Below are 21,414 nucleotides of genomic sequence, written 5' to 3' on the forward strand. Positions count from 1 at the left end.
ACCTCAGTAGGAGAAACCAACTTATGCAAATAAAAACAGCCATAACTTTCAGTTCTAGCTGTGGCTCTACTGATTTTTTTTTTCCATAGTCCATTTATAAGATGGCTGTAGGTGTTATTAGATATGACTGAGTTCTGCAGGGAGAAAAAAGTTTTTGTGAAATACACTCCTCTTTACAAGGTGATTGTTTTCATACTTCCCTTGGCAGAGCCCTCTTTAGTATTATCAAACACACTGTTTCTGGGGTTGCTTCTTTGGGGAAGCCTTTGAGGCTTCGCCTAGTACAGTCAGATCTGCTGCTCTTTGTAGACAGCACATTAGATTCGAGGCCTTGTGAACATCCTCCCAAACCTTCCTTTCGACCCTGAAGTTTAGCATAGCACCAAGAAAGGGGTTGCTTGTCGGGGTGCCTGTGTGTTTCCCAAGTAGCCAGCCAGCCCCTGGATACCCGCACAAGGTTTAACAGCTCCCTTCGTCTCCCTTTGATTCCAGAGTGTGCCTTTGAATCCATGTGCCTTCCTGAAGATGTGCTGATGGGTGGGCTCACGTGTCAAGGTGTCAGTTCCAGTGTTAGAGTTAAGTGCATACACAGAGATGGGGACCTGCTCCAAAACCACGTATCCAGTGTGGCTCAAGACTAAAGACCTGCCAAGTTCTTTTTTTTTTCATTTCTTTTTTTTGAGATGGAGTTTCGGCTCTTGTTGCCCAGGCTGGAAGTGCAATAGCGTGATCTCAGCTCACTGCAGCCCCTGCCTCCCGGGTTCAAGCAATTCTTCTGCCTCTACCTTCCGAGTAGCTGGGATTACAGGCATGCGCCGCCACGCCTAGCTAATTTTTGTATTTTCAGTAGAGACAGGATTTCACTACATTGGCCAGGCTGGTCTTGAACTCCTGACCTCAGGTGATCCGCCCACCTTGGCCTCTCAAAGTGCTGGGGTGACAGGTGTGAGCCACTGTGCCCAGTCCCAGTTTCTTATTTATAGGGGCCCTGCTCCTGTTTGTGAACTGGGTGAGATTCCCCCACTTTGTGGCAGCTGAATTAGCGGATTTGTAGGATTCTAAGCCCTGGGCTTGTTTCTCTGAGGCATAGTTCTCGAAGGGAGTTTTCACTTGCCTGTCATCCTCACTCATTTCAGCACTCTGCTGCTTCTGTCCTTTGCATTTCATTTTAACAGCCTAGAATGCTGGCCAGGCATGGTGGCTCATGCCTATAATCCCAGCATTGTGGGAGTCCAAGGATCACTTGAACCTGGGAGTTTGAGACCAGTCTGGGCAACATCTCGACAAAACATTTTTGTTTTAAGATCAGCCAGACGTAGTGGGGTGCACCTGTAGTCCCAGCTACTTGGGAGGCTGAGGCGGGTGGTTCACTTGAGTCTTGGTGGTCCAGACTGCAGTGAACCATTCCAGCCTGGGCAACAGAATGAAACCTTGTCTCTTGGAAAAAAAAAGAGCTTAAAGTGGAAACTGGGACTTAGTTCCTCTGCTTATTCCAAGGACTTCTCATTTTCACTCAGGCATCAGCAAGTGACAGCTGAATTTCTCTTTAGAGCAATATTGATGTGCCGGGGTTAAATCTAAAAAGTGGAGACGATTTGATGCTTCAGGTGGTTGGCATCAGAAACAAATATATGTTTGCTCCTTGTCTTACCCTCCGGGCAGTTTCTGCTTTGACTGAACACCGAGTATGTTTCCTGGATGTTGCCTGGCCTTTGTCCCCGTTAAGGGATGGAGCTTTTAGGCTTTTTTTTTTTTTTTTCCTTTCTGTTTTTCTTTCTTGTCCTAAAAGGAATGTCATGGTTATGGTTCCTCTCACCAGGGGAGATGGGAAGACAGACAACAAGCCGAAAGCTTCCTAAGCCTTCTGGAATGCATGTGCAAAAGATTTCTGTGGCTTGCTAGACTGTCCGTGAGCTTCAAATGCAGCTGCTGGTCTGCTTAGCAGAGCCTGTACTGATCTTGTCACTCGAGGTGACTTGTGTAGCATCAATAAGAAAATCATAAAAAAAAAAGAAAAAAATATTTTCTCTGATGAACCACTGACTCGGATTCTAATTAGTTATAAAAAAAAATAATAATAACCTCAGCCCAACCACACATAAAAGGTCAAGTTTAAATATCAGTTGTGGGGTGGGGCAGACCTAATAGCTCAAGTGCATGTGTGTTTAGGAAAGAGAAACTGGACGCCAGTGCCCAGCCTTCTGCTTGACCATACACTTCTAGGAACTGGAGGGAGGGCTGCTCTTTTTAAGCCATTCTCCTGGTAGAAATAAGCCCTTGCAGTATTAATTTACCGTAGCAAATGTGAGCTTGTACCTGGTTTATGCAGGGCAGTGATGGACTGAAAAAGACCAGGGTGGGAGAGGGAGGAAGAGATCTTCGCCCGGCCCTTTCGTGGAGACATGGAGCTGAGCCTCGTGTCTCACTGCCTGTCTCAGTCCACTTCCTGAACATGCAACAGTCCCACCCTTTTTTCACTCTTGTCTGGCACAGCAAACATTTGGGCGTCTGTGCACTCTGTAGAGGGCCAGCGAGGATAAGACTGGACCCCTGTCCTAGGGAGGTGGCGCCCTGATGGGGATCCCAGCTATGGTGCATCTCTGTAGGTAGGTGACTGAGTGACAAAGGGAAGGTGATAGGTCCTAGGGTAGCCCCGCATGTCACCCAGGGCAGAGGCTCAGGAAAGAGAACAGGTGGCCCTACTGGGAAGACATGGGAGGGTTGGCAGCATTGACTGACGGGAGAGATATTGACCAGAGGGCAGCGGTGAGTAGAGGGATTACTCCCCAAGTCTTTTTTTGTTTTGTTTTGTTTTTGAGACAGGGTCCTGCTCTGTCACCAGGGCTGGAGCTGAGTGGCATGGTCTCAGCTCACTGCAGCCTCTGCCTCCCAGGCTCAAGCCATTGTCCCATCTCAGTCCCTGAGTACTGGAACTACAGGCATGCGCCACCATGCCTGGCTAGTTTCTGTTGTATATTTTGTACACTATGTTGCCCAGACTGGTCTCGAACTCCTAGGCTCAAGTGATCTGCCTGCCTTGGCCTCCTAAAGTGCTTGGATTAGGGGTGTGAGACACCACGTCCAGCCCCACTCCCCAGATCTTTGCTTTAGAGATGCACTATCCAACCCAGGCGCCACTCACCACCATGTAGCTTCCTAAATTTAAATAACATTGAAAATTCAGTTCCGTAGTTGCACTACCCGTATTTCAGGTATTTATTAGTCACATGTAGCCAGTGACTGCTGCACCAGACGACGCAGCCATAGATTGTTCTCAAGGTGGCAGAAAGTCATGTTGGTCACTGCCACCTCAGATACATCCTGGGCCCAATTCTGGTTCCCCATGAAGGCTTGGTATGTTAAGATTGCAGCTGTACTCATTTCCGATTTTGGAAAGTCTGCAGTTTGAGATTCTGTTATATCCAGTGAATGATACATACTTCTATCTTTTCTTGAATCTTAGAGAAGGGATGAATTGAAATATTAAAGAGGTGGCTGGGCACGGTGGCTCACGCCTGTCGTTCTAGCACTTTGGGAGGCCGAGGCAGGTGGATCAACTGAGGTCAGGAGTTCAAGACCAGCCTCAGGAGTTCAAGACCAGCCTGGCCAACATGGTGAAACCCTGTCTCTACTAAAAAAGACAAAAATTAGCTGGCCATGGTGGTGGGTGCCTGTAATCCCAGCTACTTGGGAGGCTGAGGCAGGAGAATCGCTTGAGCCCGAGAGGCAGAGGTTGCCGTGAGCTGAGATTGTGCCACTGCACTCTAACCTGGGCAACAGAGCAAGACTCCATCTCGGGGGAAAAAAGAGGCTATGGCTCCTAACTTTTCTAGGTGTTCTTTTCCTAAAGAAAGAAAATACAAAACCTGCCAGAAATCTCAGAATGTCCGCAGGAAAGATCGAAACACATCAGGTTGACTATGTTTGTTTGTTTGCTTGTTTTCCAGCCAGTAGCCCTTTGCAACACTTGAAATGTCATCTTTTCCTTTTGGACCCCAGTTGAGGGTGGCGGAGGGCTGGGGGGTGCCTCAGCTGTGGCCGTGACCATGAGCCTGGTGTCTGACTCTCTTCTTCTCTCCTTCCCTGCAGTGGGCGGTGAGATCCCCCTAGACATGCGGCTCGGGGGTGGGCAGCTGGTGTCAGAGGAGCTGATGAACCTGGGCGAGAGCTTCATCCAGACCAACGACCCGTCGCTGAAGCTCTTCCAGTGTGCCGTCTGCAACAAGTTCACGACGGACAACCTGGACATGCTGGGCCTGCACATGAATGTAGAGCGCAGCCTGTCGGAGGACGAGTGGAAGGCGGTGATGGGGGACTCGTACCAGTGCAAGCTCTGCCGCTACAACACCCAGCTCAAGGCCAACTTCCAGCTGCACTGCAAGACAGATAAGCACGTGCAGAAGTACCAGCTGGTGGCCCACATCAAGGAGGGCGGCAAGGCCAATGAGTGGAGGCTCAAGTGTGTGGCCATCGGCAACCCCGTACACCTCAAGTGCAACGCCTGTGACTACTACACCAACAGCCTGGAGAAGCTGCGGCTGCACACGGTCAACTCCAGGCACGAGGCCAGCCTGAAGTTGTACAAGGTAAGGCCCAGCTCCTTATGGCTCAGGCACTCTTTCTGAAAGGAGGAGGTTGCGCACCGGGGAGTTAGGGAGCACTGGGGAGGAGTCGGACAGTCTCTGGCATGGCCCGGTTGGCTGTTGGTTGGGAAACTGGAGTTGAGAGGAGAGTCGGCGGCGTCCACTTTGTCACCAGGTGGAAACGTGACAGGTTCAGTGAGTAGCCTGAGTAGCTGAAGGTTCTCTTTCTGGGTGCCCAATTTTGGGGCAGGTTTTGTTGACAGCGCCTCTAGGATTGGTTCTTTTCTTTCTTACATGGGCTCTTTTGCATCCTCTGCTCCTGTGGTTTCCCTCTCTCCTTTAGGCTTTCTGTTCTCCTTTTCCATCTCTTTATTCCTTTTTTTTTTTTTTTTTTTTTTTTCCTATTTCTCCTTTCCCGGATGCTCCTGGGGTGTTTTGTTCCTCCCTTCCTTCTTTCATCCATCCATCATCCCACCAACATATGTACACTGGGTACCTTCTCAATGACAGGTACTGTTCTGGGCATTTGTTCACATCAGTGCATGAAACTGACCAAAAAAAAAAGAAAATCCCTGCCCTCATAGAGCTTCCATTCTTTTAGCAGGAGATGGGTGAGAAACGATGAATAAATTTTGTAGCAAGCTAGAAGGTGCTAAATGCTGTGGGGAAAATTGGGTCCATAAGGGGCCTCCTTTGTTTTTTTTGTTGTTGTTGTTTGTTTGTTTGTTTTCTAACCCCCTCTGTTGCTTCCTGGGTTCTGTGTCCTCTTTCTCTTCCTTATACTTTTTCTTCTTCTTCCTGGGCTTCTCCCATCCTCCCCCTCTTCCTCTGTCTCTTCTCCTCTTCCCTCTTTCTTGTCCATTTATTCTTTCTCTCCCCCCACCCTCCACTTTCCCCCCAGCCCTTCCCTCTATTCCATAGATGGTAACCGAGGAGGAGGTGCTCCGGATACTGTAAATAGTCCTTTCATTTGCACGGCAGAATTGCTCCAGACGTCTCTATTGATTTTCACTAGACTTAAAGCCTCACCTTTTTCTCTAATCATCCCATAATGGCTTTAGTATGAACAATCAGGTACAAATCGCCATAAATCTCCCCGGCCTGATCCCACACACCTTCCACTCCCTCACTCTCTCTTTTCATTTTCCTCACTCCCATTATCAGCCTCTCCTCCTGCCTTTCACACTGTTTCTCGCGTCTTTGGGCCCACGAGTGTTTGGTTTCTGCTGGCCCTGAGCTAGTTGAGTCCCTGCTCTACTCAGTGTGATGTTAAACGGAGATTCCACATAAGGAAGACTTCTAGTCCTTTCTCCATGTCAGCCTCTGCTGGGATTGATAAATGTACTTCATTTTATAGTTGTTCCTTCTCAGGATGTGGGGAGGCCTGTGTAACGTAGTGCTTAAGAAAGCACTTTAGGGAAAGGAGGAGAAAGCAGGAATGAGGTAGAGGGGATAGAATGTTCTGGAACTGACTGTGGACTCAGCTATGGTGCAGTGAGGAAGGTCTGGACACCACGCAGCCAATCCCCTTATCTCAACTGAGTAAGAACCTTGCTGGACTGGCTTAGTTTTGTGCCACCGTTAAAAGAAAAAAGCCCTTTGCAGTCAGTTTAAATTGGAGGTCTGAACTGGCCACAGGATGGTGCCGACGTGGTCAAGAAAACCTGATGGAAAAACCAGTGGAAAAAAGAATTTCCAAAGGACCCAACTGAGTAAAATTTGTACAAAGGACTCGGCGTGGCCATTGAAGGTTGCATGCAACTTTGATGAAGGTCGTTTAGAGGTGGCACGAAGCTGGCCTCTTGCATCCGAGGAAAAAATTGCCCTTTAGATTCTAAAATGCACACGGTGGTGATTAACTCTCACGCTGCATCCTCCGTGTGGCTGGAGTCTTGAATAAGAGTCTATCAGGCACTTGACTTTGCTTCTTACGGGCCTGGAACTCGGAGGATTTGCTGAGAACATCCTGTTTTGGTCCCCAAACTGTGTCCATGGATCACACCCAGAGAGTCAGGGTGAGGTGTGGGCGGAAGAGACGCGGTTTATTTGCGTGTTTCTGCACTGCTGGCCTGTCATCCTGGGACTTTTCTCTCATTTCTTTTTTTAAGGTAGAGGAAACTGTTGCTCACAAAGATGGCGTGGGCAGAAGGGTCCTGAGTGTTGGGATGTAGGGTAGAACGTGGACCCAACACCTGAAGGAGAGATCCTGAAATGGTGCATCTGGCCAGCACATCCCCAGGGTGACCAGCCCCTGAGGTTCAGAGCAGAATTGCCTCCGTCAGGAGCCAAAGGTCATTAGTCTAGTCTCATTAGTCCTTGGGTAATGAATGGCCCTGTGCCTGCCCGGTCTCCGCCACAGGGGGCGGGGAGCTCTCCCGCTCACTCCTGGATGACACCGCTGGGATTATCATTCCAGTGCTCGCCCTCAGCCTTTTGGTCCTTCAGTACGACTAACATCAAACTTCTCTTGCCACTAAGGGGGGCTCCCTCTCAAGGTTTCGTCATTCCACGGATTTGGGGTGGGGATTGGAGGTGGTTTGAGAGTCACTTTTTCTCTAGGCCCTGGTGTGGCCTGTAGTAAATGGAGATTGATTGCATGTTATTTTTCCTCTTGCTAATGTAATCCATTAGCCCGGCACATGCATAATCAGTTTAGAGCACAGTTAACTGGATGTAATCGAGTTCTTTACTGTCTGCTAGAGAAACCGCTCCAGATGCAGCTGACCCGGGGAGCTGACCGGGCTTCTCACACACAACCCTCCTTACTCACCCCTTTCCCTACCCCACCCTGTCCCGGGTCCCTGGCAAATTATTCATGATCAGCCAGGGCGGCTCTCCAAAGCTGCTCTCCGCGGCACCTAGTGAAGTGGTGGTGATGTATGTGGCTTCCCGGTGGCCCTCCCAGACCTCTCTTTCAGCCGAGGCTTTTATTCTCCTCCTGTTCCTTTTTCATGTTGGAGGAGACAGAGCTGCATTCTCAGGAGATTCAAGCAGTGGCATGGCTCTCAGTTCGTCGTCTGACCTCACCCTGGGCCGGAGTCACTGCCCTTGCTGTCACGCATGCTAGTGCGTAGGTTGCTGTAAGAGTGAACTTTCTGAAAGCGTGAGATAATTTTTAATCCAGAAATGAGAGAGGGTTGTGCTAATCTACAAAACCTGATGGTATTATCTTCGTTGCCTGGAATGGTGTAGTTTTGATTTTTGTGTGATACTAATTTATAAATCAGGATTAGGTTCAACCTGTTTTTCTTCTGCACCTCCTGGAAGTAGAGTGGATTAGGGAAATGCTGCAGGGCCCGAGGCATCTGAGGGAAGCCCCCTTACCTTGTCTCTGGGCCTCAGGTTACTTCTGCAAAGTGCTCCTGATTGAAATCCTTGGGATCTTTTGGGCTGAAACAGTGGCCGGCTCTGGCCCAGCCCCTAATGCTCACATGTCCACGTCCTAACATTTACCATCCTGGGATCCCAGTGATTGGCTGACATAGCAAGAAGCGCAGAGGCTCCAGTGAAGCTTGGGAACTGGGCTCTTTCTGTCCTCAGTGTCCCATCTGAGCCAGCATGGAAAAATGCAAAAGGCACTTGTCTCTCAACTGGGACTGAGCTCCGGGGTCCTTAATTCCTCATCCTTCTGCTTTCACATGTAAATTTATCACTCCTTTCTCAGAGGACTACACCCTGGCCCCACTCTCAATCTTCTCCACCCGTAGAGATGTGGGTGCCCTTGATCCTCAGAACTAGGAGAGCGGCTGTCACTGACACATGCTTGCCCTCTGCCCTCTCCCACGGCTAGTGTAGAGCCTGCGTCTGAGGCGTGTGGCTTCAGAGCTGGCACCAGCTCTTCCACGTTTATCTTGCTTTCCCAGCCAAGTGACGTCCATGGTGAGCTCTCTGAAATGTGTGCTGCTTTCTGCCCGGAGGGGGCGGGGCACAGAAAGGGCAGTTGGAAATCAGTGCACACTCCCGCCATCTCCCAGAATCTGTTTTTCACTTTGTTGTTTTTCTTTACCTGAGAGTCATTGGAATGGAAATCTGTCAACTTTAGCAGATAGATTAAGACCCCACCAGAATCTGTTACTCCAAACGGTTTCCAGCTGGGGTTCCTTTGATTGGACCAAGACTGAAGGTTACCTATTAATCTTAAATACTGTACAAAGAGGGTTGTCTACCACAGTGTTGGGTCTGGGCCACATGTGAGCTGCCGTGGGCTAACGGGGCACACAGGAGAGGAGAAGCCAGTGTCCAAGCCAACTCTGCTTGGCCTGAGATAGGAGGCAGAGTGTGGTATTGATTCATGCACATGGCCAGATTCTCCACATAGAGGATGTCTACTCCTGCCATTCTAGGAGGATTGTGCTGTACGGAAGAATGTAAGAAAACTTCCATCAGACTTTGCATTGCTTTAGAACCCATCTTCTCCGTTCTTTCCCTGATGCATAAGAAACTCGTTGGGACTCACACTCCCAGCAGGGCCATAAAATCATCGTATGGTAGACAGGCAAATCAGAAAATGTAGGCGAAGTCAGACAATGATCTGGTTTGAAATCTGCATTCTTGGTGCTCCTCTGTGGGTGTGCTGGGGGGAAGTGGGGGTCTTAGGAAGATAGCTGCACATTTTACGTCCGTAGGTGGTGCCTGGAGGCCTTTGTCTTGCGCTGAGAGCAAAAAACATACATCCTTTGGGGACCGTCCCCTTCCTCCCTCCCGTCCTGCCTTCCCAGCTTGGCTGTGTGTTTGAAGCTCCGGTGAAAGTGTCATATGGTTTGCATCGGGATTCTGGAGCCAGTTTCCTCAAACCTTGTTTTCTCATTATTAGACTATTTTGTTTGTTTGTTTTAAGTACATACTTCTGCCACCTTCTCTCCCTACCTTGGTGCCTTCAATCAAAAAATGAAAGGAAAGGAAAGGAATGTTTTCCTGTAGGTGATTTAGAAGGTGTGCAAGGCCAGATGTTTTGGTGAATTTTAGCAGATTTCGCCTGCGTGCCCTCCTCCTGGAGCAGCTGGAGGCCTGAGGTTCATTTCCATGGCTTGATGGTTGGTGCTGGTGGGACGTGGGTCTCTGCAGCTGGGCTGGGAGGCTGCATGTGGGCCTGATGGGTCCTCACTGAGAGCCTGGGCTGACTCTGGCAGCTCTTGTGGCCACCAGTTAACTTCAAGAGGACTCCAGGAGATGGAAAGACCAAATATTTTGGGGGGCAGGGCTTGTGCTAGGACCAAGTTCATCCATCACTGCTGTGGGAGCGTATGGCTCATGGTTCACCAGTGGTGTGTGGCATGAAAGCTGGGTACCTTGCTGGGAGGTCCCTTGTTCTTTCCTCCTTCCAGAAGCTCCCCACCTATCTTCATCCACATTCCTCCAATAGGTTGTATTTCACACTCTCAGCCGATGGCTTTAGGCACAAGCTTTGTGTGGGTCACTCTGGTTAGAGCATTTTACACACCCTCATGTCAAGAAGATCAGGTCAGTGATATCTTTTCACTCCACTCTTTAGACACCACATAATGGAACTGAAATCTTATTAGATGTGCCTATTGAAAAAAAAAAAAAAGTTTAGTACTTAAAAACCACCTGTTGAAAAACCAGTTTTGCAACCATTAACCATAGCAGTTTTATTCTTTTTTCTAAATGCTTTTAGTGTTTTTTTTTTCTCTCTCTCTCTTTTCTGAGTCCTTTTTGTGGATAGTAAATAACTGACCAGACCCTTTTAGAATAGTATTGTATTCTTAATTATTTCTTACAAGGTTAGCATTCCTCAAGTGTAAGCTAGTAATAAAATGTGGATTCCCTATTTATGTATGTAATATTCCATATTACAGTTAAAGTAATATGAGTAGTGCATGTTCACTGTAAAAAAAATTGGAAAAATCCAGGAATAAAAAAGAAAGTAAATATCTGGTTAATCCTACCATGTGATGGATTTTAATTTTTTTTTGCATGTAACATAGGAATTTTACAAAATTGGAATGACGTGTAATACCTGAGACCTTTTTTACATCTTTAAGTATTTTCCAATGATTTTTAAAGTGGATGTCTTTTGTCTGCTTTCTGACTTTACTGTCCAGAGGCAAACCCACTGTTACATGTAGTTGATATTTTGTGCTCTTTTCTTTGCTTCTGTAGATGAAAATGTGTGTGCGTATGTATCTGTACACACACACATACTGTTCATTTTTTAAAATCTTTATAGACACGTGCTGTGGTTTCAATTTTGTTTTGTTTTTTGAGACAGGGTCTCATTCTGTTGCTCACATGGGAGTGCAGTGGCGTGATCTCGGCTGGCTGTAACGTATGCCTCCCAGGCTCAAGCGATTCTCCCACCTCAGCCTCCCAAGTTGCTGGGACCACAGGTGCACACCACCACACCCAGCCAATTTTTTGTATTCTTCATAGAGACGGGATTTCGACATTTTGCCTAGGCTGGTCTTGAACCCCTGGGCTCAAGCGAGATCCACCCACCTCGGCCTCCCAAAGTGTCAGTTTGTTTTATTCAGGAAAATCTTTTAGGTCAGTAGATATAGATACTTTTAGGTCAGTACATATAGATACTTTTTATGAAAATCATTTTAGGTCAGTACATGTAGATACAATCACTCTTTTCAATGTCGACATAGTATTTCCTTTATTAACCAGTCCCTTTTTGATGTACCTTGAGGTTATGTGCAGGGTTTGGACACTGCAGATAATGAGCTAGGAACATGATTCTCTACACACACCATGAAGTGGGGTTGTTGGGTCCCAGGACCTAATGCCAGTAGATGCAGCACTTCCCAGTGGCCTTTCAGAAAGCAGGTGGCCATGTCATCCTTCCCCATTGAGTGATGACCAGACTCCCACACAGTGACCAACACCGTGTTGTTGTTTTTCCATTTTCATTGTCAGATTGACAACATTGTTCTAATGTAAGTCCCTTTTCATTGTTCTAATGTGGGTAGATGGGGGAACATTTTTTTGTCATGCAGTTTTTTTGTTTTTGTTTTCTGTTTTTTTGAGACTGGGTCTCACTCTGTCACCCAGGCTGGAGTGCAGTGGCGTGATCTCAGCTCATTGCAGCCTCCACCTCCGGGTTCAAGTGATTCTCATGCCTCACCCTCCTGAGTAGCTGGAATTACAGGTGCCCACTACCACACCCGCTAGTTTTTGTATTTTTAGTAGAGATGGGGTTTTGCCATGTTGGCCAGGCTGGTCTCAAACTCCTGAACTCGGGTGATCCACCCACCTTGGCCTCCTAGAGTGCTGAGATTACAGGTGTTAGCCCCCACACCTGGCCCTATTTGTGACTTTTGAGGAATGTATTTTGTGTACAGTTGTAAGACTCTGGTTTTGTATGCAGTGTGATATAGGACTCTTTATTTTCCTTCAAATTCGATGGCTAGCTGTACAACGATTGCTTAAATAACCAGCCTTTCCTAGCTGGTGTGAAAAGCTGTTTCTCATTCTCCATTCTCTTACGTCTTGCAGAGCCTCTTGTGAATGATCCACAGATTTAGGTAAGTCAGAACATATTTACGGAATACTGTCTTCGGAGACACTGGGGAACAAGAAGAAGGGATGGAAAGACCTGGCTCTCTTTCCTGGCATTTGGAGTCTGTGGACCAAACACCTTCCACTCATCTTTTCCTATTTCTCTCTGGCGTATTCCCCAAAAGAAAATTTCTTAGGTTAGTTTGCCTTCATTGAACTCTCCAGGATGAGAGAGTTTCCAGAAGAAACAGAGTCTTCAAAGAGGAGCTGGGTTTTTAGGGCATCTTAATGGAGACTGTGGATCTCACCATTTATCTTAAAAAAGGGGTCAGGAACAAATTTTGAAAGCCATGGAAGTTCCCTTTCCTGAAGTTCTTATGTAAACAGCATATAGATTTCATGACTGTGTTTACATATTTCCAATATAAGCTGTTTTCAGGTACTGGTTACAAGTCTCTTTTTGGATTCCAAAGGTATACCACGGCCCCTGACTTAGGCTGAGCAGCAAGGAGGTCTAATTTCAGAAAATCTAATAGCTACCACTTTGTCAAAATATTTATGAATCCCCCCGATTCTCTATTTAGGAAGCCCTGGACCTTCTTAGGAGAGAGAAATCTCAAACTTCCAGTCCCTTCACCCACCCCCCACCCATCCAGAGGGATAAGTCACACCGTGGAATTCTTTGCATAAATGACATCTGCCATCTTAGGGGGTGTTCTGTAACCCTTAGGAGAATTTTGTGCAAATATTCCGTTGCTTCTGCATTCCAGAATAACGCCTTGTGTTACGGTTGTTTTAGGTAAACACACTCTGGCGGGAAAGCCAATATGGCAGGTGCCACATAATGGGGCAAAGGTGTGAACTCAATGTTGAATTCTTTCAACTTGCTGAGGACTTGGACTAAAAGGGCAAATTTGAATACGCCTAGTCCCAACAGGTGTTTCTGGTTTTTTTGTTTTGAAAGGGAAATTGTAAGGGAACAATTAGGCATTGTCATGAACATCGTCAGGAAAAGGCAAGAGTTTTTAAAAAATTATATGATCCACCTGAACCATGTTCTTTATTCTGTTTTACACATCAGTTGAAACTATAAATACTAGTAAGTGTAGGGTGGGAAAGGCTGTTACTATGAAAACCATTTTGGTAGTATTGAGTAAGTATATATTTAATACTTAACAAAAATTGATTTTTAGCACTTAAAGCAGCCGGGATGTAGGATGAAAGTTAAAATTTTCTAATGGCAGAAAATCTGTCACTCATAGAAATACTGGCGATTGTAGAAACTAGCAACATTAGGGTGGTGACTTGGGATAGTGTTGGCAAATACAGCAAAGAAAAATGTGGAATTCTCAGTGATGTGAATTTCATTTTTTTTCTTTGTATAAAAAGAAATTTAAATCACATTTAAAAAAAATAGAAACAGGGTCTCACTATGTTGCCCAGGCTGGTCTCGAACTCCTGGGCTCAAGTGGTCCTCCTGCCTTGGCCTCCAAACATAAATTTCAGATAAGCAACAATGATGTTTTGTGTAAGTGTATCTCATAAATTATACTTACACTTACCTGAAATTCACATTTAACTGGGCATCCTGTATTTTGTTTGGCAGCTCTACCTCTGGATAGCCTAGAAATTAGTTCATAGTGACCTGCCAGCAGGCTCTATAAAAGTGTAAAGAGAGCTATGTGGCTTCCTTGTTTGTGAAACCCGTTTTCTTCCAGTGGTTCCCAACAAAAGAAAGTTACAAATGCCTCTAATGATGATATCCAATTTTTGTTATTTATAGAAAAGTGTCCTATCCGATATTCACATTTTCTGTGTTAAGTAAAATGCTTTCTATAAAGAAATCTGAAATTTTCTCCAGAGCTATTTGTTCAAACTTACTTTTCAGTCATTTTTTTCATGAGTCCCTTTTATTGAAATGCTTTTGCGTCACACAGTGGATGTCAGGAGGCCTGGTTCAGTCAACAGCAACTTGGCCAGATGTTGAAGCTGCCCCTAGTTCGCTCCAGGCCTTCTTGGTCTCCTCCTGCACTGGTTACTTATATGTAGACCATGAAAATTCACAGCACGTGAGACCCTGTGTGCCTATGGTGTATAGGTCGCTAATAGGGAATGCAGAGAGTAGGTTTAAATTGGGACTAATCATCAAGAATGATTAGGAGACGTTCTCTAGGGTCCCCCTCCTCGTTCTGTAAAAGGCAAACTAGTTAGAAGGTTAGAAATGTTTATCTACTGATAGTGTTTGGTTTGTAACCTGTTAATGAGTGGAGCATGTTCCCAGACTCAGGACGAGAGCCTCCAAAGCATAGCCAGTCTCTTAGGTCAACAGTGATACCCACATTGCCTTGGTAGGGCCGGCCTGTGCACTGGGGTTGCTGAAGGGGTTTACACCCACCTGCTGTCCCTTTTGAGTCTCTCTTCCTGTCTTCTGTCGCTGGCAATAGGCTCTTCCTGGAGGATGACTGGACCTTTCTAATCCCTTCTGAGCTGACCTCTGTGAACTTTCTTGGTGGCACGTGTCACACTGGGGTATCCGTGTCTTCCTGTTGCCCCTCAGAATGAGACAGAAGGCTGGGTTCTGGGTGGAAGGCATCCTTGCATCGGCTACCCTGACTTCTTCTCCTCCCATGGGTTCAGACCCCAGCCCTCAGGACCCAAGAGGCCAGACCGTAGGATTTCCCAGATTTCCCTGTGCAGCTTCTGGGAGACTGAAATCACTGGGAAGGGGTCTTCGTTCCCTGGGTCAACAACATTTGTTGAGTGCTGATTTTGTGCTGGGCATTGAAGTAGGATTTTGTACTGACTCAGGCTCACAAATGTGTAACGTATTATTAAAAAAATTGGGGCTGTGGCTCACACCCGTAATCTCAACACTTAGGGAGGCTGAGGCAGGAGGACCACTTGAGCCTGGAAGTTCAAGACCAGCCTGGGCAACATAAGCAGACCCTGTCTCTATAAAAAAAATTAAAAAAATTAGCCAGGTATGGTGGCACACACCTGTGGTCCTAGCTGCATTAGGGGGCTGAGGTGGGAGGATCACTTGAGCCTGAGAGTTCAAGACCAGCCTGGGCAACATAGCCAGACCTCATCTCTGCAAAAAATAAAATTGTCAGGGTGTGGTGGTGCTTGTAGTCCCAGCGACATGAGAGGGCTGCAGTGGGAGGATTGCTTGAGCTGAGGAGGTCAAGGCTACAGCGAGCCATGATCACAGCACTGCACACAACCTCCGCCTCCCAGGTTCAAGCAATTCTCCTGCCTCAGCCTCCCAAGTAGCTGGGATTACAGGCGCCCGCCACCACACCCGGCTAATTTTTGTATTTTTGGTAGAGACAGGGTTTCGTCATGTTGGCCAGGCTGGTCTTGAACTCCTGACCTCAAGTGATCCGCCCACTTGGGCCTCCCAAAGTTCTGGGATTACAGACCTGAGCCACTGCACCCAGCCTGTATCTATGGGCCTTCGGGACAATGAGAATGATAATGTCGGAGTTTGGTGTTTGCTCCCAGACCCCTTTTGCCCTTGGGAGCGAGTCTGTGTCACTGCAGTGGTCCTGCAGATGCCTGTTGGCGCTCCTGAAGATCTGGGAGGAGCTCTGATTGTGTTTATGGCAGGGAGTGTCTTAGCAGAGTGGCCCCATCCAGCTTTAGAACATGTCTTGCTGGTTTCGAACAGGGCTTGTTTGAATTGAATGTTTCGTGTTCCAGATTCTTTACGAACCGCTCATTGTCACAGGCCCAGGAAGGTTCTCTGAGCAGCATCGGATGTTTTTCCTCTGTGGAGGGTACCCTGTGCCTCAAGATGGGGGTGGGGGAGATCAAAGGTAACCCCACAGGCTCATCCCCAGCTGAGGAGTCCTCTGCTCTAAGATGGTTTTCACTGTAATCCTCCCATAGCTCCTGTGCCTTTGTCTTCTATACGTCCCCTCTACCGCCATGTCTCTTGTTTTCTAAAATAATTATAGATAGAGAAGCATGGGGAATATTCCTCGGCTCCTCTAGTGAGCCAGGCCAAGTGGCGCGGGTCCCAGGGCTATGATTTCCTCACTGTCCTAGACATGAGTCAGCAAGTGTGACTCCGAAGCCAGCTGTGCTTGAGGAAGCACTGTGGGGAGTGATTTGGCTGCAGACATCTGTTTGTGCGTGGTTGTTCACTTTCTGGTTCTCAGATTAGGCTCTGACCATTTTCATTATTAATTTTTTTTTTTTTTTGCCCAGACTGGGTTCACATTGGTGATGGCTGCAGCTGTCAGCGTAAGAAGACCAAACAACTCCTCCAGGGACAAGAGCTCTGACCTCTGTCCCGTCTCTTTGTGTCCAACTTGCAATCCATACTTGGCTCTCTTCACCTCCACGGTCTTGCCGCCCTAATTCGTGTCTCTGAGCGTTTAGTGCTTTGGGGTTATCTAAAACTCATGTGTTGGGGGCGTGCCGATTTGCTCTGAGGTGGTGAGTTCTCAAGTGACACCTCTGGGGATATCTCTTCCTCCCTGATGTTCTAGCTAGGTTCCCAAAGGACCCACCAAATTCTCCAGAAACTCCCTCTCCCTTCCCGCTGCCTCCCGCAAACACATTCGGATGCCTGTCTTCTTTTCCTGGCCTGCACTTTCTTCCTCTTGGAGTGTGGCATTTGGAATCAAGTCACCTGGGGAGATTTCAGACAACAGCCACAAAGCCCAGTTCCGCTGAGGGGAGACTAATTACACAGCTAATTAATCCAACAGATGTCATTTTAAGTGCTCATTTCTGTGTGATTTGGTTACACACGCGCTGCGTTGCTGAGATGGGCACGGGGCCCTGTTGGAAAGTATCTTTTATTTTTTAATCAGACTTTAAGGAAGAGCATATTTCCTGTCCATCTTTTATGCTCTAGTGACACATCCCTGGTTTTCCAGAACTGTCTCTCCAGCTGCTGTACCCACACACGGTATCTCTGCCCCACACGGGTGTCACACTGTTTGGCACCACGCTGATCTCTGCGTCATGTGCTAGGTGGTTTCACCAACTGGTTCGTAAACCTCTTGAGGACCTGGATTGCCTTCAGTTTTGTGAGTTTCTCAAGAATGCAGCACAAGTAGACATCAGCAGGTGGTTATCCGTTTCTCTCCATTTGCTCTCTTGTCTTTACTGAAAGCAAGTTTCTTTGCAAGAGAAGTAGCTGAGGAGTGTCTGAAAGGTGTTGTTTTGCGAGTGGAGGGTTAAGAAGTGTAGGACACCAGTGATTGTTGGAAAACTGAAAAAGTCGTGCATAGGACAAAAAAAAAAAAAAAGGCTCTTGGAGGCAGAGGAGGAAAGTCAGGAAGTGAGAGGAGATGGTGTTTTCCTTCCTTCCCCCTGCAGTGGTAGAAGTGGAACAGAGAGGATGGAAAGGTACTGCCTTCTGCAGGTGGCGTGGGAGCAGCTGCGGGGTGTAACATGGCCGTGGCCCTGAAGCTGGCAGCCTGTGCTCATGGAAGTCACCTGGTCCTCCGTGGGGGCTGGCACCCAAGGCCCAAGGCCGCAGGCCGCATTGCCCAGCAACCCCTCACTCTGAATCATGCCCACTCTGGGAGTTGACTCACCTTGTCTCCTCCCAGTTGCTGGATCCAGAAGTGACACTTTACACCACTAGTGGGACAGGTCGCCAGTGGTTTCTGTGTTGCTGACTGTGTCGGCTGTGTCCTAATTCCCCAGACTTTTCAGCCGCCTTTGCCACCCTTGCCCTTTGTCCATCTCTGTTGGCTTCTCTTCTGTGACTTCATGGTGATTGTTATTATGCCCCCAGGCTTGTCCCAGAGCCCCTTCTATTTTCTGTCTGTAACTCTCCCTAAGTATCTCATTCAGTCCAGTGGTTTTAAACGCCATCTACTTTCTGATGACATCTGAATCTGTCCCTAGCCTAGGCCTCTTCCTATATCCAGCTCCCCACCTGGCATTTGCATTCGAATGTCTGAGAATGAACTCCACAGGCTTAGCATGTGCAGAAAGGACTCTGTGACCAGAACCCCCAAATGCTTATGGGCTCCCCCATCTCGGTTAGGCCCACCTCCAGCATATCATTTGCTTAACCCAAAAAGCTGGGAACTATCTGTGGGGCTCCTTGTCTTTTGCTCCCCTACAGCCAAACCATCAGCAAGTTCTGTGGGTGCTACCTTCAAAAATACATTTGCACCACCACCCTCCCATGCCAGCCCCCGTCGTCTCTCCGTATTTCAACTCTCCCCCTGCCTCTACTCTTGCCCTTTACAATCCCCTCTCCATACAGAGATTTTACGAAGAGGAAAATCGGTCATATCACTCCCTTACAAAGACCCCACAAAGGCTTTCCACCTCACTTAAGATAAAAGCTCACCTTTGTACCGTGGCTTACAAGCTCCTTTGTGATCTGAAGTCCTCCCACCATACTGACCTCATTTTACAACCCTCCCCCCTTTGCCCCCTGCACTGCAGCCACAGTGGCCTTCTCTGTTCATTCAACATGCTAAGCTGGCACCTGCCACAGGGCCTTTGCACTTGCTGTTCTACTGAGTGTATGTACCTCCTTGACCTTGACATTCAGCTCTCATTCAGTATCTGGTCCTCAAAGAGGCTTTCCCTGACAACCCAGTCTCAAGGAGCTACACCGTCACTTCACTCAAGATAACTTGTCTGCATTGACAGTGATTATATTTATTTTTCTTGTCCGTTCATTAATTTAGTTGTCTCTCAAGACAGCAGGGACCTACATTGCCCCATTAACAGCTGTGTCCCTAATGCTTAGAACAGTGTGTGACACAAGCCCAATAAATATTTATTGAACCAGAGGGTACCAGCAGAGCGTGCCGTGGCTTCTGCCCTGTGCTAGAACAGGTACAACAGCCTCATGCGCGCACTTGGCATTTCATAATGTAGAGCCCTAAGGCATATGTTGGTGTAAAGTGGATGGCTTTTGTGGACCAGGTCATTGCAGAGCTTCTGCAGCCCAGGTCATTTACCATCAGGTTCACACAGAGCTGTGTTCCTGTACTGATCCCTGAGACACAGCCCTGGCAAGATCGTGCAGCTGGTGTCAAAGTACTTTGAAAATTCCCACGTGCTGCTGGCCACCCGTGAGTTTCGGCTCTGTTCCCCCAAATTCTGCCAACCAAAATCACAGCTCTTTTTCCCCAGCACTCTCATCAAAATGCCTTGTTCCTTTCCCATTCTTACAATAGACCATATTTTTAGTGGTCTTTCTTCTCTGCTTAGTTGTAAGATCCTTACCAGCGGGATCTGTTTATTCTCACCCAACTTTGTAGCCTTCCCAGGGTCTTGAGGATATTAGGTAGACTATCAGCAAGTGTCGCCTGATGATTTGATGGCAAAAGATGGATTTTTTTTTTTTTTTTTTTTTAAGACAGAGTCTCCCTCTGTCGCCCAGGCTGGAGTGCAGTGGTGTGATCTCAGCTCACTGCAACCCCCACCTCCCGGGTTCAAGCGATTCTCAGCCTTCTGAGTAGCTGGGATTATAGGCACATGCCACCATGCCCAGCTAATGTTTGCATTTTTAGTAGTGATGGGGTTTCACCAAGTTGCCCAGGCTGGTCTCGAACTCCTGACCTCAGGCGATCCGCCTGCCTCTGCCTCCCAAAGTGCTGGGATTACAGGTGTGAGCTACCGCACCTGACCAAAAGACGGAATCTTAAACATAGAAATTTAAAGATTAGGGGCAGCCCCGAGTTGCCTCCTCCCTCAGTTTCCCTAGAGGCTCCTCTGCTGCTTTCGTTCCCTTCTCCTTGGGCGAGCGTCTTTGTCTGAATGATGCTTACTTAGTGCCATATCTGATTGTACCCCCGCCCTGAGAACCACATTTTTGGTGGCAGAACATATTCCCAGTGAGAGAAGCTCTGACCTGCTTCTCTCCTCCTGTCCCATGTACAAGCCACACGTCCTTGAGCACCCACTATGAGCAGGATAACGTCCTCGCTTCTTTAGGGCAGTGACTTTTAAACTTTGTTGACGATAATCTAAAAAGAAATGCATTTTACATGAGTGACCCAGCACATACATATAGCTAGATATTCTGTGTATTTGACTAAAACAGAAGTTGTGCAGAATGATTTTATCCTTACCGCAGGTGCTACGTTCTGATGCTTTCTATTACATTCAGTTCTGTTTTGTTTTACAAATGCTGGTTGTACTTACAGCATGGATTTCATGATCCCCTGACGTGATCCTGATTTCATGATCCAACGACTCTCAGCCCAGGGGCCTTTAAAAAACTACGCCTGCCTGGCTTGACCCCCAGAGGTTTTGGTTTCATTTACTGTCGAATTCTGACGTGCGGCTGCAGTTTGAGAACCACGGCACTAATGGGTCATGATCCACAGTTTAAAAAATGTTGCGATACAGAATACAAAGAGGAATTGATCATTCAGTAAGAGCCGTCAAATGCGGACACAAGAGTTATCCAAGTCGACAGGAAGGTGAAGGGAGGGAGCAGCCACACCCAACTGGTTAGATCCAAAAAGACCTCTGGGAGGGAGGGGCAAGCTGGAGTTTGAGCAAGATTTAAAGAGGGTAGAATCATCTAGAAAGGTGAACTAGACAGAGGACAAAGGCAGATTCATTCTTGTACTTACCGAACCTGTGGCTGTGGTACTAAAATAATTTTAATAAATGGAACTTCCTCTCACATACTTGTGGATACTATTCTGTTTTATTTTTTTGAGAGAGTCTCGCTTTGTCACCCAGGCAGGAATGCAATGGTGTGATCTCAGCTCAGTGCAAGCTCCGCCTCCCAGGTTCAAGCGATTCTCCTGCCTCAGCCTCCCAAGTAGCTGGGATTACAGGCACCCGCCACCAGGCCTGGCTAACTTTTTTTGTATTTTTAACGGACACGGGGTTTTACCATGTTGGCCAGGCTGGTCTCGAACTCCTGACCTCAAGTGATCCTCCTGCCTTAGCCTCCTGAAGTATTGGAATTACAGGCTGAGCCACCGTGCCTAGCCTACTCTTAACTTTTAAAAGAAAGTTGTGGCCGGGCATGGTGGCTCACGTCTGTAATCCTAGCACTTTGGGAGGCTGAGGTAGGTGGATCACCAGGTCAGGAGATCGAGACCATCCCAGCTAACATGGTGAAACCCCGTCTCTACTAAAAATACAAAAAATTAGCCGGGCGTGGTGGCGGGCACCTGTAGTCCCAGCTACTTGGAAGGCTGAGGCGGGAGAATGGTGTGAACCCGGGAGGCGGAGCTTGCAGTGAGCCGAGATCGCGACACTGCACTCCAGCCTGGGTGACAGAGCGAGACTCCGTTTCAAAAAAAAAAAAAAAAAGTTGTGAGCTAAACATTTCATAATAACAACACACTGGAGTTTGGGTCTTTTTAGTGTTTTGCTAGTCAGGAAGTCTGCTCACGTGATCTATTAAAATAATAAA

General features: G+C 47.4%; 1 protein-coding gene across 4 annotated transcripts in view; it reads left to right on the plus strand.

Moving 5' to 3' along the window:
- The window catches only part of ZFHX3 (zinc finger homeobox 3), a 273,572-nt gene that overhangs the window by 102,953 nt on the left and 149,205 nt on the right, over positions 1 to 21,414 (plus strand). For all 4 annotated transcript variants that reach the window (XM_054535056.2, XM_054535057.2, XM_024233388.3 and 1 more), the window contains one exon: positions 4,090 to 4,586. In XM_054535056.2, coding sequence (XP_054391031.1) covers positions 4,090 to 4,586 — 497 coding nt within the window. The remainder of the gene's footprint in view (positions 1 to 4,089; positions 4,587 to 21,414) is intronic.

This window comes from Pongo abelii, chromosome 18 (genome assembly GCF_028885655.2).
Source record: "Pongo abelii isolate AG06213 chromosome 18, NHGRI_mPonAbe1-v2.0_pri, whole genome shotgun sequence".
NCBI lineage: Eukaryota > Metazoa > Chordata > Mammalia > Primates > Hominidae > Pongo > Pongo abelii.